Here is a 15,129-nt window from a genome sequence, read left to right on the forward strand (position 1 = left end):
AGAAAACGTTGTTTTATTCGTGTTTTCAATAATCAACTCTTCCCGACATCTATTGACGAATAATAATACTATTTTTCTTAATTGAGGGCAACTAACCGCTTTAAAGACACAACAAGATGGCGTTATCAAAAAAAAAGCTCGGTCATCGTCTAGTAAGGTATTAAAACACTAATAAACCTTTTAATGATTTTTTTTAGTTTTTCTTCTTTTAATCTATTTAAATTCCATTGTAGTACATTGGCATTCTATTAAAGATTTAATCACAATAGCTATTTTAGTCCTTGTAAAACCTGTGTTTGTTATAAATAACGTCCTCCTCTTCCTTGCGTCGCTCTCCTCATTACTGAGGATCGTGACTCCTCTACTGCATCATTCTTTCATGTATAATTGTTCTCCATCTGCTGCGATCCTTGGCCTCGTGAAGGGCATCGTGCAGTTTGATTGTCCAGACAGGATCTGATTTGGTTCGACTATTTCGTGGGACTGCGTCCTTTGGGACGTTTGCATTCTGTCCTGCCCATCACCATCGTAGCGTAGAGAAGTTTTTATTCATTCGAACATGAACATGCCACCATGCTTTATAGAGCATGAATGCAAATTAATGCTGAGTGCAGGCGATATGAAGCAAAATGTTATTTAACAGCTGAAGTCCGAAACATTATGATCCACTGTAGTCCCTAAATTCTCGTATTCTCGAAGAGGTTTTAGAGGGCTACAAGGAAAGTATTTTTGAGGTGGTTTTACAAAACCTTAGACAGCACTTAATGCCTTCAAGGAAATTTGGATGTATCCTACGAATGTACAGGGAATTAACTCGAATTTTTTTAAAGTTGTTATTCTGTTGTATTTATGTGGGATTGTTTGATTAGTTCTGCACCTTTTTCTCCAATCATGATTGTCGCTGCATTAGTATTACCTCTTACAATGGAAGGCATAACACTAGCGTCAATTACTCTCAAATTTTCAATATTTCGAACTTTTAACTCAGGAGTCACTACTGAGCTAGGATCGTCTTCTGGTCCCATTTTTACGGTGCCCGATGGGTGATACAATGAAAAAGTTAAGTGTCTCGAAATGCACTCCAAAAACTCGTCACTTGTTTTATCAAGTTTATCACAGGTTGGTATTTGAAACCATTCTAATTCTAACCCTACTTGTTTGAAGGCGTCTGTTTCGCCTAATTTCAAAGTAAATTTCCTCATACCCCTTATTAACGTCTTCATGTCTTCATTATCATTGAAATAGTTGGCGTATATCAATGGACGATCAAATGGGTTATTGCTTTGCAGTAATACTTTTCCTCGTGATTTTGGTTTCAATAAAGTATTGTAGATTATCATAGCGAACTTATTGCTGTTAATTTCACGGAATTGTTGTATAATATCATTATTTAGTCCGTGTTTCTCAAAAAAGTCTAGTAAAATGTGAATTTTAGGTGTAAAAATAACGTGATGAAATTGTAAGTCAGGACTCATACCAGTTGAATCAGTGGTATTGACGAATGCAATTATTCTATGCGGACTGGTGTCACAAAGTATTCCTTCTTTATTAACCATGTAATCGAAAAAGTTGTTTATGACTAAGCTCATAGTAATATCGTCAGATTCTTTGGCAGGGGCTGTATACATTACTGGCACGAAGACATGATCTTGTAGATTTTCTCCAACCGCTAAATCCATTTTGACAGTAATATTTTGTTCAAGTAGGTGTTCTTTAGGTCCAATACCGGACAACATTAAAAGGTGCGGTGAATTAATTGCTCCCGCTGACAATATCAACTCTTTGTTCACATTAACCATAAATTCTTTGCCGTTGTTGTTTAGCATAATTCCACTAACGGCATTACTGTTCTCTATAAATATAATTTTCGTAGCCAGTGTATTTTTGATAACATGCAAATTGTTTCTATTCCGGATTGGCGAAAGGAACGCTCTAGCGGTACTCATTCTTGTTTTGTTGTAAACAGTAATTTGACTTTGTGTTACGCCCATTTGATTTTCTCCGTTTATATCGTTTACATGTTGTACTCCTAGCTCTGGGTATGCTTTTAGAACCAGCTCTTCCCAAGGCGTTAAATTTTTATCTTTTGTAACATACAATTCACCTTTGGTGCCATGATATGTATCATCTTCTGAAATATCTGCTACAACATTTTAACTTTTTTTAAAGTAAGGCAGAACGTCTTCGTAACTCCAACCATCGTTGCCATCTTCTGCCCATCCATCGAAGTCTATTTGGTTACCTCTGACATAGAACATAGCATTAATACTAGCGGAACCACCGAGTGTCTTCCCACTAGGCCAGGCACATGTTTTAGTTTCATAACTGAGACAAGCGCCGGATTGCGGTTCTGGGCGGTAACCCCAGTCTTCTTTACTACCCAAGTTGTTATAAAAGACTAGGGGCATCTGAAATAATATAAAAATTACAGTTTGTTCTTTGTTTATTTTGGTATTCACGCATCATTTCGTTTGACTGCGTGGAAACGATGCATAGGTTTTGTTGGCACTTTGAATAAGTACCTACTGTAGTGCGTGCAAATCAATATAAGTAATCAATAAGTTAGTAGTAATCAATTAAAAGTATATGGCACAGCGAAGCGCGCTTTCGTGCAATAATATAGTTTGCTTTGCAGGATTGTAGCATTATGAAAATAAAGTCGTCGTGGCCTAAAGGATAAGACGTCAGTCCATTCGTATCGAGCGATGCGAATGTGCCGGTATTGCAGCCCCGCAGGCAGGTACTTAATTTTTTTGTTAACGAGTAGTACGTATTCAACACAAATTATATCTACGATGTAGGTATTAGATCGTGTATAGAAAATAAAACGCCGAAGTCTATGGCTTTCGGTAACAACTTAACATCCACAATAAGAGCGCAGGATATGTGGATGGGAGGTAACGCGAATCAAACATGCTTTTAACAACCTTTAGTTTGAGTTACTAAAATGAAAATTGATATCGTATTTTTTTTGGCGGTTCATTTTCATGGCGTCCACAGATACTCTAGTTAGAATTCCGCCAGCGTCATTGAGACAAAGTCCAATTTCTTAGGCAATGACTGTCCCGCTTTTCAAACTCGAACGTATTGTCGACAGAAATAGGCAGGATACTGGTACATACGCGTGTGGGCTCGCAACAAATACCGCTAGCAGTGAGAATCTATTAGTTTTTTTATTGCCGTTGTGAAGATAGCGACGAAAGGAAGATTTTCCACCGAGAGAGTGAAATTGCTGAGCATACCGACGGTCCCAATTTTGTTGTTCGGAACTTGTATATTTGCAAGCTTATCTCGAAACTGTCGTAAGCGAAATTCAGGATTCGTCAAATACCTTGCCGAAAAAAAGGATGTGATCTTCGAAGGCAGTAACTAGCGTAGAAAATTAGACGCTCAAGAAATATTGCTCATTGCGAACGGGGTGTCATGTCAAATCATTGGCGCTGTTCATGACCTCAGTGCTTCCAGAGATGAATTCCGCGATATGCGGGCTTTGTTTTTTACGTTAGGATAGTACAATATTGATATTATCGGTCCGGGACCGGTTGCCCTCTGTATTATTTAAAGAATATACCTCAGTGTTCAAGGTTGGGTTTCCTCCAGCTTCCACTAGCAATACTTTCCATTCTGAGACTTCACTTAAACGGTTTGCTACGACTGAGCCGGCTGATCCTGCTCCGACAACCACAAAATCGTAGCTACTACCTGAAAATAATAAGATTTGTCGTGAATATTTCATAAAATGCTCTTTAAAATGAACGTTGTATACAACCTTTCCAAGTATAAAAAATAATCTCATAATGCTTACCATCGACAACAGAGTTAATAGCATCCTCTGGCCACAGATGGTCTCCAACAAGAGCACACTGCGCTGCGAGGAAACTAGTGAGAGCTTGAGCGAACGTGGACCCAACCGCGTCTCCGTAACTGTCTATCACCGTCGAAGTGAACGTCGGATCACACGCCCACATGTTTCACACGAACCTATAAAAAGTTTTGCAAGTTGACTAAAACATGTTTCAGATAAATTAGTGTAGTATTTTCAAAGATATTCGCAAGTCGTGGAAATAATTAAAGATATTGTCATGGCTTTATCGCGCCTCTTAGTGTAAATGAGCTCACGGCTCACCCGTAAAGTGGTTATCGAAGCTGACTGACATAAACTACATGCCGCCTCCCACGTTCAGACATAAGACTTAAGACTCAATGAGCATTGACCACTTTTTGTTTTAATTTCTCTTATTGTTCCCATTTCTAGGACTATATTATAGGTTCGGTGATTACAGAAAAATATTTACTGAAAAATTATCTTTACCAATAATTTTTATTAAATATGTTTGAACATTGTTTGTGCTTAAATAAGGGCTTGATTGGCTTTATTCAAACCAATACATTTTTATATACTCTGTGTACGACTCAAATGACTGTTTGGTTATATGGTATATAGTTATATTGGTTACACTTTTCTCATTTCATCTCTAAGCATGAAGATAGTCATGACTTGAACTCTTAAGACATATTTATTAATGCGGTAATATTAACAATCGGAACATGTTTTAAGAGATATTATTCTTAGGTACTGTAGAAAAAATACCAATTATTTATTAAATGAAAGGACATTAATAGAAGGACGAATTGAGTGCCATGTCACAAGTTAAAATTGTTTGAGCAACGATTCCGCTTTTCGCCGATGACTGACTGATTGATGATGAAACTGATTTAAAAATATTTTAAATATACATTGAATACCTATTTAAAATACATATTACTTTCTTTAATTTTATATAATAAAAAAAATGCAGTTTTTTTATTCAATGCCCATTGCATGCTATCATTATTCTGCCCTTCTCCCAGTTACCTGGGGTCGGCGCAACATGTTTTCTCCTTCCGTATTCTTCTATCATATACCATTTCTTCGCTCACTTCCCTCTTGCCCATATCGTCTTTCACACAATCCATCCATTTCTTCTTAGGTCTACCTCTTCCTCTATATCCTTCCACATTCATAGTTAACATTTTCTTACCAACCTCATTTTCATTTCGTCTCATCACATGTCCATACCATCTCAAACGCGCACTTCTCAGCTTCTCTGTCACAGGTGCCACTTTCAGACTTCCTCTAACATATTCATTCCGTATTCTATCCATTCTCGTTACTCCACACATCCATCGCAACATTCGCATCTCTGCTGCATGCAATCGCCTTTCACCCGCCACTTTAGTAATCCAACAAGCAATATACTCGAAAGGTATGAGTTTTTCGCCGTAATAATCGGGCTGCTGATATATAGATGTTCGTACAATACACCCTACCATGTGTAAATACGCAAATAAAATATATCTAATACATAATACGCAATAAATAGTACGCAAAAATATAAGCATACTAAGTTGTACACCCGTCTATAATATATAAAAAGGTAATATTAAATGTGAATAGCTTTATTTCGTTTTTAGCCCTGTACCGTTTTTTCCTAATATGAAAGCATATTATTCAGATAGCTCAGTCTTTAAAAAAATTCTAATGCGGCGGGTATGCAAATTTTTTTTTATATTTTTTTTTATTGCTTAGATGGGTGGACGAGCTCACAGCCCACCTGGTGTTAAGTGGTTACTGGAGCCCATAGACATCCACAACGTAAATGCGCCACCCACCTTGAGATGTAAGTTCTAAGGTCTCAGTATAGTTACAACGGCTGCCTCACCCTTCAAACCGAAAGGCATTACTGCTTCACGGCAGAAATAGGCAGGGCGGTGGTACCCACCCGCGCGGACTCACAAGAGGTCCTACTAAATTCTGAAAATTATAATTTTTGCGGGTTTCTTTTTTATTACACGATGTTATTCCTTCACCGTGGAAGTCAATCGTGAACATTTGTTGAGTACGTATTTCATTAGAAAAATTGGTACCCGCATGAGATTCGAACATCGGTGCATCGCTCAACGCGAATGCATCGGACGTCTTATCCGTTAGGCCACGACGATTATAAAATGTAAAAGAATGTGAAAGAATTACCTTAATTTAGTACACAGTAAAACAATAGCAGTGTTGAAGTAGATATTGACAAGTGTGTGCGTCCAGTGGGGCAGCTTGCACAAGTAGGGTGTTTTTATACTGTGTAGGGTAATGAAATGGAAATATATTATGTATTTGTTGAATGTCTGTCTGGCAAGAACCAATTGATTTTTCACGTGAAATGTGTTTGCTTAGAACACGTTTGTTTACAAAGTCAATAATCATATAATATAATTTAAAAATACGCCTTAATAATAAGCGGAAGTATTTTTTGTATTGTCTTTGTCGAGACGAGCTATTAATCTACTACTACTAGTCTACCTGACGTCAGGAAGTTGCTCATTGACGTTAGTAATGTATGAGCATAGCCGCAAACCACGTTTGAAGAAGGACAAGTTATAGCGTTCAGGAAACATCGCGGAGGGAATTTCATTCTAAATCCAGTTGCTGGGTGGCAAATAAGATCTCAGGAAACGCACTGCGGATGAACGTAGTAGCTTTAGGTAATAAGGATGAAATATACTCCGATGGCGGACAGTGCGACGGTTAAAACAAGATGACGGGATCATCTCAACAAATTTCTCAGAACACAGAAGGTTCCAAACGGTCTCTAATAACGGGATTGTCGGCAATCCGATCTATCTTCTTCTGTATGGAGTCAAATGGATGTATCTGCTATTTGAGAGGGTCGGCCAGGAGGTGGGCGTAGTTATACGAACTTGTACTTTGTAAAGCATAAGTCGGTGTCCAGAGATGAAATACCGTTTCACTCTGTTTCAACATTTTAGATAGAGCTTGGCCTTCACCTTCCAAACGATTTCTATACGTTGACCCGAAGAATCCCAATATCTTCGGAAGGCTGCCGGGACATTATTTGGATTTGTGGCGCTAAAACAAAATGGACGTCGGGTGCATTAGTTTCGAACGATGCAACGGTGTTCGAATCCCGCAGGCGGGTACCAATTTTTTTAATGAAATACGTACCTAACAAATGTTCACGATTTACTTCCACTGTGAAGGAATAACATCGTGTAATAAAAAAAAAACCCGCAATAATATATATTTTATAATTTGCGTAATTACGGGTGGTAGGGTGGGTACTCTTGTTAGTCCGCACGGGTAGGTACCACCATCCTGCCTATTTCTGCCGTGAAGCAGTAATGCGTTTCGGTTTGAAGGGTGGGGCAGCCTTTGAACTGTTAAAAGTTTGACCTTACAACTAATGTCTCAAGGTGGGTGGCGGCATTTACATTGTAGATGTTTATGGGCTCCAGTAACCACTTAACATCAGATGGATGTGAGCTCGTCCACCCATCTAAGCAATAAAAAATAAAAATAAATCAGAAGATACCTATAACTATTGTGAGACACAAACCTAGATTTTTTGTTTATGTCCCCACTAACATTTTTTTTTTGTTTTTGTTTTTATGATTGAAGTATTACTGGTGGCCCGGAGGCCTTTCCAGTTTCACCAGGACAGGTGGGCGAGCAAAGGCTCAGCCAGGAGGGGTGGGATTTGCTAACAGCTACCCGAGCGCCTCCGAAGGAGACCTAACAGCTCAAGAGCAGCTGCTTCGCGAATAAATCTACTACCGGATCGGAATCGCGACCCGCTGAGAAGATCCGGCGAGAAACTCAGCGAGCTGATTCATGGGTTAGGTTGCACGGCAAACTCTTTGTCGAGTTCGACGAGTACGGTTACCGGGGTCCCTAAGCCTGCTCCTAGTGTTAGAGCTGAACGCGTCTAGTGCAAAGGTTATTGGATCTGATGGATCCGTAAGGACGTGTCCCCACTAACTAAATTTTCACACCCAATATTGATTACAAAGGGGCTATGACAAAAAAAAAGCTTTAGGTAAAAAAAAAAAGGGTAGCCTAATTCCCAGTACACTTAATGCAAAGGGTTCTCAGTCAGTTTAACATCAATATACTGCCCCTTCTATACGCCTTTCATCTAGGCGGAAGTCTCACAATTTCATGGTTTTCCACAAAAATGTTTAAGTTTAAACGTTTACACAGTTGCGCTTCTGCTTGTTTTCGTATGTCAAGATGGACAGGAAACTGAAGAATATTAAACAAAGTTTTATTTTATTTTTATTCATGCAAAAAACTTATTAATAAATTGGTAGTGTTTGTTCAATGATCCAATTTGACTATCAATACTGCAGTTGTGACAACGTCAAGTTACCTAGTAACCTGAACGTATCTATTTAGTTACCGACGTACTTCGTACTTCAAATACCCTAGCTACGTATTACAGCACATCTTTCTACGTAAAGCGATATCTGTGTCGTAAAAGCCGTGTAAGTTTCCGTATTTACCCGAGTTGAAATGGAAAACTCTCAGAGGTAGGTCTCCAAATGGGGCGAATGGAATTTAGTTAAATTCAACCCTTTGAAGATAACAATTGGCGCGTTCACTTCGAAGTAGGACCTTTTTGGATATTTTTTCTGTTTTTCGACAGCATTAGTAATAATCATATGTCATAATTATAATATTTTTAAATCTCAATTATTTATACGACAGTGTTGCGCCAATATTTCTTTATAAGCTCTGCACCTTTTTCTCCAATCATGATTGTTGGTGCATTGGTATTACCTCTGACAATCGAATACATAATTCCAGCATCGATTACTCTTAAATTTTCGATATTTCGTACTTTTAAATCAGGTGTCACTACTGCTGTAGGATCGTCCTGTGGTCCCATTTTGACCGTGCCCGTTGGGTGATACAAAGAAAACGTTAACTCTCTTGAAACGCACTCCAAAAATTCGTCACTTGTTTTATCAAGGCTATCACAGGCTGATATCTTAAACCATTCTAAATGTAATCCTGCTTGTTTGAAAGTGTCTGTTTCGCCTAATTTCAAAGAATATTTTCTCATACCTCTTATCAGCGTCCTCATGTCTTCTGTGTCATTGAAATAATTAGCGTATATCAATGGACGATCAAATGGATTTTCGCTTTGAAGCGAAATTTTTCCTCGGGATTTCGGTTTCAATAAAACATTATATATAATCACCGCGTATTTATTTTTATTCATTTCACGGAATTGCTCTACGATTTCGCTCTTGAGCCCGTGCTTTTCGAACATATCTAATAGATAATGAATATTTGGAGGAAATACAACATGATGAAATTGTAAGTCGGGACTGGTGGCAGTCGAATCAGTGGTATTAACAAAGGCTATAATTCTATGAGGACTGGTGTCACACAATAAGCCTTGTTTATTCACCATGTAATCGTAGAAGTTTTGTGTTATAATGCTTGGAGTAATATGCTCTGATTCATTTACGGGTGCTGTATATATTATTGGCACAAAGACATGGTCTTGCAAATTTTTTCCGACTTGCAAATCAGCTTTTACGGAAATATTTAGAGCGTTTAAGTCTTCTTGTGGCCCAATACCGGACAACATTAAAAGTTGCGGTGAATTAATTGCTCCTGCTGACAATATTAGTTCTTTTTTCACATTAATAATGAAATCATGTCCATTTCTGTGTAACAAAATTCCGTTTACGATATTAGTATTCTCTTTAAATAGGATTTTTGTAGCCATTGTATTTTTGATAACATGCAAATTGTTTCTATTTCGAATTGGCGAAAGAAATGCTCTAGCGGTACTCATTCTTGTTTTGTTATAAACGGTAATTTGACTTTGTGTTACACCCATTTGATTTTCTCCGTTTATATCGTCTACATTTTGTACTCCTAGCTCTCGGTATGCTTTAAGAACCAGCTCTTCCCAAGGCGTTAAATTTTTATCTTTTGTGACATATAATTCACCTTCTGTGCTATGATAGGTATCATTTACTGAAATATCTCCCATATATTTTTCACTTTTTTTAAAGTAAGACAGAACATCTTCGTAGCTCCAACCGTAGTTACCGTTGTCTCCCCATTCATTGTAATCTAATTTGTTTCCTCTGACATAAAATTGAGCATTGATACTACTGGTTCCACCTAGAGTTTTTCCTCTAGGCCAGGCGCATGCTTTATTGTAATAACTGAGACACGCGCCAGATTGCGGTTCGGTCTTGTAATTCCAATCTTCTTTAGTTCCCATGTTGTTGTAAAATACTTGCGGTATCTAAAATATGTGAATATTAAATGATTTAACCAAATATGCTTGTGTATAGGGATTGTTAATATCTAATTATCACCTCTGTAGTTAAAGTAGGATTTCCCCCAGCTTCCACTAGTAATACTTTCCATTCTGAGACTTCACTTAAACGGTTTGCTACGACTGAGCCGGCTGATCCTGCTCCGACCACCACAAAATCGTAGCTACTACCTGAAAATAATAAGATTGGTCGTGAATATTTGGTTTTTTTTTGCTTAGATGGGTGAACGAGCTCACAGCCCATCTGGTGCTAAGTGGCTACTGGAGCCCATAGACATCCACGACGTAAATGTTGTAAAATGTTCTTTATAATGAACGTTGTATATAACCTTTCCTTGTATAAAAAATAATCTCGTCATGTTTACCATTGACAACAGAGTCAATAGCATCTTCTGGCCACAGATGGTCTCCAACAAGAGCACACTGCGCTGCGAGGAAACTAGTGAGTGCTTGAGCGAACGTGGTCCCAACCACATCTCCGTAACTGTCCATCACCGTCGAAGTGAACGTCGGATCACACGCCCACATGTTTCACACGAACCTATAAAAAGTTTTGCAAGTTGACTAAAACATGTTTGAGATAAATTAGTGTAGTATTTTTAAAGATATTCGCAAGTCGTGGAGATAATTAAAGATATTGTCATGGCTTTATCGCGCCTCTTAGTGTATACATTTTGTATCACCACAAAAACTGTAAAGTATTTAAAACATACATACATATTCTTTACTGGACCTCTTGTGAGTCCGCACGGGTAGGTACCACCACCCTGCTTATTTCTGCCGTGAAGCAGTAATGCGTTTCGGTTTGAAGTGTGGGGCAGCCGTTGTAACTATAATGAGATCTTAGAACTTATATCTAAAGGTGGGTGGCGCATATACGTTTTAGATGTCTATGGGCTCCAGTAACCACTTAACACCAGGTGGGCTGTGAGCTCGTCAACCCATGTATACAATATAAAAAAATTCAACAACGCCTAGCCAAGCGGTTTGGTGGTAAGGTTCTTGTGCGTCAAGTGGGATATGTTTATTTATTTTTATTTATTACTTTATTGGGCCCGCTCGGTATTAAGTGGCTACGAGAGCCCATAGACAGCGCCACCGTAAATGCCACCACCCGACTTCAGACTCCACGACATCAGTAGGCGAGGTGATTGAAAGTACCCGTGCGGCCTCACAAAACGCTTTACCGCCAGTAATTACGAAAAAATTGAATTTTTGCGAGTTTGATTTTTATTACACGGTGTTATAATAACAGGCAAACTTCTTGAGCATTTGTTGACGTAGTGGGGGTAAGTTTGCGCATGGTACACTCACGTGCAAAAACATTACTTACTCTGCGTCATAATGCTATTAAATTATTAAAATCAACATATGTATTTATTTATATATTTATTAGAACATCAACAAAACATATAGGTTAATAATTGTAATAATTTAATCTTGGGGTAAAATAGATATTCCTTCTATTAAGTCAAAACTAGAGCTGTTGCCAGGTCTTGGTTCAGTTGAAGCGAAGCTGGTATTTGTAATTTTTTTTTTCGTTATCATAATCTTGACCATCATCATCATCACTGTTTTCATCACCCGAGTCGCTATCATCGTGATGAGTCGACATAGGGCTCATCGGCGTAGTTTACAACTCGGTCGATTCGGTCTTCTTTTTTGTCTATAATTAATTATTTTTTGAAGATATTCGATTCGTAGTAATCGAATGTTACTTTTTTCATTTACCAGATTCCGATTATTTTCTGTTCTTTTTTTCCATCTGAAGCCTAGCTCTTTCATAATTCGTCGTAAGCTTCATTCCGAGCCATTAAAATTTATATCTTCTTTAAATTTTTCGAAGCCTTTCTACGGTACGGAGTTTCGCTGCTTGTTATGTAGTTATTATGATTACATCTTTTTATTACAGATTGAACGAAACTATCCATTCCGGTAACTTTCTTCTTCCCTGATCTTTTCTTACCCGGAGTCCGAAACACGGCGAGCAAGCCAGAGCCTTTAGCTTCGTTAATAATGCACCTAACAGTACTCACTGATGTTTTTGTTGCTTCCGAAGTCTGTTTTAATTTTTCCATATCATTCTTCCCCTGTTTTATAAAGAAGCAATATACGTCGTACACAAATTTTCTACCCTTTCTTTTAAGTACTACACCAGTTTGTCACGGCATAGTGTATGTTTTATAAAAAATCAACAAACACTCAACAAATAGCAATGGCAACAAAGTCCACAAGCAATTATAACAAATAACTTAACGATTAATAACGATAGACTTTCCACTGTACGCAAGCGTACTTTTGGGAGCAAGCGGAATGAGGGCGCGGTGCGGGACGCAAGGTTCGACTGATCTACCAATAACGCGCTCGATACGATTTCCCCTGCCGTCGCGCCTCACCCTCACCACCAAAGTGATCTAAAATTCGGTTCTGCGCAGTCAAGGTCATTTGCTCAAGAAGTTTGCCGATTACTATACCCTATCATCACGCGCGTCGTTCGTGAACGTGTGCCAAGTACGTTATTAAAGAAAAAAAATCGGTATAATAGCCGGCAAACTTCTTGAGCATTTGTTGACGTAGTGGGGGTAAGTTTGCGCATGGTACACTCACGTGCAAAAACATTATTTACTCTGCGTCATAATGCAATTAAATTATTAAAATCAACATATGTATTTTTTTATATATTTATTAGAACATCAACAAAAAATGTAGGTTAATAATTGTAATAATTTAATCTTGGGGTAAAATAGATATTCCTTCTATTAAGTCAAAACTAGAGCTGTTGCCAGGTCTTGGTTCAGTTGAACCGTAGCTAGTATTTGTATATTTTTTTTCGTTATCATAATCTTGACCATCATCATCATCACTGTTTTCATCACCCGAGTCGCTATCATCGTGATTAGTCGACATAGGGCTCATCGGTGTAGTTTACAACTCGGTCGATTCGGTCTTCTTTTTTGTCTATAATTAATTATTTTTTGAAGATATTCGATTCGTAGTAATCAAATGTTACTTTTTTCAATTATCAGCTTCCGATTATTTTCTGTTCTTTTTTTCCATCTAAAGCCTAGCTCTTTCATAATACGTCGTAAGCTTCATTCCGAGCCATTAAAATTTATTTCTTCTTTAAAATTTTCGAAGCCTTTCTACGGTACGAAGTTTCGCTGCTTGTTATGTAGTTATTATGATTACATCTTTTTATTACAGATTGAACGAAACTATCCATTCCGGTAACTTTCTTCTTCCCTGATCTTTTCTTACACGGAGTCCGAAACACGGCGAGCAAGCCAGAGCCTTTAGCTTCCTTAATAATGCACCTTACAGTCCTCACTGATGGTTTTGTTACTTCCGAAGTCTGTTTTAATTTTTCCATATCATTCTTCCCCTGTTTTATAATGAAGCAATATACGTCGAACACAATTTTTCTACCCTTTCTTTTGAATACTACACCGGTTTGTCGCGGCATAGTGTATGTTTTATAAAAAATCAACAAACACTCAACAAATAGCAATGGCAACAAAGTCCACAAATAATTATAACAAATAACTTAACAATTAATAACGATAGACTTTAATAATATAATAACTTTCCACTGTACGCAAGCGTACTTTTGGGAGCAAGCGGAATGAGGGCGCGGTGCGGGACGCAAGGTTCGACTGATCTACCAATAAAGCGCTCGATACGATTTCCCCTGCCGTCGCGCCTCACCCTCACCACCAAAGTGATCTAAAATTCGGTTCTGCGCAGTCAAGGTCATTTGCTCAAGATGTTTGCCGGTTACTATACTTGCCGGCACATTCGCATCGTTCGCTACAAATCGATAGAAGAACGGTAGAAGATTGCAGAAAGTGGGACTGAGTTGCTCGCTCCGGGCATTTCAATATTGCAATAATTTTTACGTTATAATACTAATTGTAAAAATGAATATTTTAAAAAAATCTAATAATAAAAAAGAAAAAAGAAAAAAGACATGCCCGCTGAGTTTCTTGCCAGTTCTTCTCAGGACGGAGGCTAGTTTTTGTGAATTGGCGGTAGTTATTTTTGACATTCAACAAGTATGTACTTTCATTTATGTTGAATAATTTTTTTTTGATTTGATTTGATTTAAATGCACTGGGCGTCTTATCCTTTAGGCCACGACGACTTCAAGTTATCACTATGTTTCCATGTCTTCTGCGAAGTGATCACCTCCGCGTAGAGGGTAGCGCAGCTGTTATTCTTATTTTATTGTTTAAACAGTAGAACGAGGCTACTACTCACCTAATTTTAAGTAACCTTAACGAAGCCCATAGACATCAAAACGTAAATCCCATAACACATCTTGAGACTTGAGATCGAAGTCTAACAGTACAAAACAACTGTCCCAATCGTAAAACCACGACTGCATCTCGACAGAAATGGACGGGCCGATGTTGCCTACCTCTCCGGACTTATAATAAAAATACGTTAAAAAAAAACTGTTTTAAAAAAAATACAAAATACATACAATAATATAATAATACCGATCATTAATACTTTCTTCGATTTTCGCGAGCCATAGACTATATTATACCCATTTTTACAACTCGACATATTTTGCTTTTACATTAAAAATTACTAAATGATAAATAATTAATAAGCGCGAGATCAAACTCTAAAATGTAGCTTAATTAAATTGATCATAAAACTTACCGTTTTATGGAACACAATTTTTTTATATTATTCAAACAGTAAAATTTACACAAGATGTTTAAAACAGTTTCTATTGACTATTAATTTTATCTAACTTATAAATGTGTAAAGCAATGATATTTATTGTGTTACTGTTATTGTTAACCAAATGATAACACAATCTTCGTCTGTGCTCATAATTTGACCTCAATCTATTAACCCTTCCACCTTTACAAAGAAATAAACTTCAAAATATCACAACAGCACAGATTCAACTAATGAACGTGCTTCATAAAACACGTTTCTCTTTGAACTAGTGGACCCGTAGTAGTCGAAATTCGACTAT

At 37.7% G+C, this 15,129-nt stretch overlaps 4 protein-coding genes across 4 annotated transcripts in view; 1 reads left to right on the forward strand and 3 right to left on the reverse strand.

Moving 5' to 3' along the window:
• The window catches only part of Flo2 (flotillin-2), a 419,882-nt gene that overhangs the window by 317,113 nt on the left and 87,640 nt on the right, over positions 1 to 15,129 (forward strand). The window lies entirely within an intron of this gene.
• Positions 175 to 1,991, reverse strand: LOC149501247 (glucose dehydrogenase [FAD, quinone]-like). The gene has a single exon (XM_089733509.1). The coding sequence runs from the start codon at positions 1,989 to 1,991 to the stop codon at positions 834 to 836; it is 1,158 nt and encodes a 385-aa protein (XP_089589635.1). The 3' UTR covers positions 175 to 833.
• On the reverse strand, positions 175 to 6,151 carry LOC114252885 (glucose dehydrogenase [FAD, quinone]-like). The gene is made up of 4 exons (XM_089733510.1): positions 6,014 to 6,151; positions 3,806 to 3,981; positions 3,572 to 3,702; positions 175 to 2,408 (listed from the first exon to the last, which is right to left on the reverse strand). The coding sequence occupies exons 2-4, from the start codon at positions 3,966 to 3,968 to the stop codon at positions 2,154 to 2,156; spliced, it is 549 nt and encodes a 182-aa protein (XP_089589636.1). The 5' UTR covers positions 3,969 to 3,981; positions 6,014 to 6,151; the 3' UTR covers positions 175 to 2,153.
• LOC114252890 (glucose dehydrogenase [FAD, quinone]-like) lies at positions 8,055 to 10,798 on the reverse strand. Its single transcript, XM_028187569.2, has 3 exons — positions 10,502 to 10,798; positions 10,177 to 10,307; positions 8,055 to 10,103 (listed from the first exon to the last, which is right to left on the reverse strand). Exons 1-3 carry the CDS (start codon positions 10,662 to 10,664, stop codon positions 8,529 to 8,531), a joined length of 1,869 nt encoding a protein of 622 aa, XP_028043370.2. The 5' UTR covers positions 10,665 to 10,798; the 3' UTR covers positions 8,055 to 8,528.

This window comes from Bombyx mandarina, chromosome 16 (genome assembly GCF_030267445.1).
Source record: "Bombyx mandarina strain Sakado chromosome 16, ASM3026744v2".
Classification (NCBI taxonomy): domain Eukaryota; kingdom Metazoa; phylum Arthropoda; class Insecta; order Lepidoptera; family Bombycidae; genus Bombyx; species Bombyx mandarina.

Bases quoted from the DNA above. Each gene is read 5' to 3' on its own strand.
- LOC114252890 (XM_028187569.2), bottom strand. From the start codon at position 10,664: ATGTGGGCGTGTGATCCGACGTTCACTTCGACGGTGATGGACAGTTAC. The intron at 10,308-10,501 runs GTAAACATGACG...TATTATTTTCAG, and splicing joins TATTGACTCTGTTGTCAATG to GTAGTAGCTACGATTTTGTG. The intron at 10,104-10,176 runs GTGATAATTAGA...CACATATTTTAG, and splicing joins ATCCTACTTTAACTACAGAG to ATACCGCAAGTATTTTACAA.
- LOC114252885 (XM_089733510.1), bottom strand. From the start codon at position 3,968: ATGTGGGCGTGTGATCCGACGTTCACTTCGACGGTGATAGACAGTTAC. The intron at 3,703-3,805 runs GTAAGCATTATG...TATTATTTTCAG, and splicing joins TATTAACTCTGTTGTCGATG to GTAGTAGCTACGATTTTGTG. The intron at 2,409-3,571 runs GTATATTCTTTA...ATATTATTTCAG, and splicing joins ACCCAACCTTGAACACTGAG to ATGCCCCTAGTCTTTTATAA.
- LOC149501247 (XM_089733509.1), bottom strand. From the start codon at position 1,991: ATGGGCGTAACACAAAGTCAAATTACTGTTTACAACAAAACAAGAATG.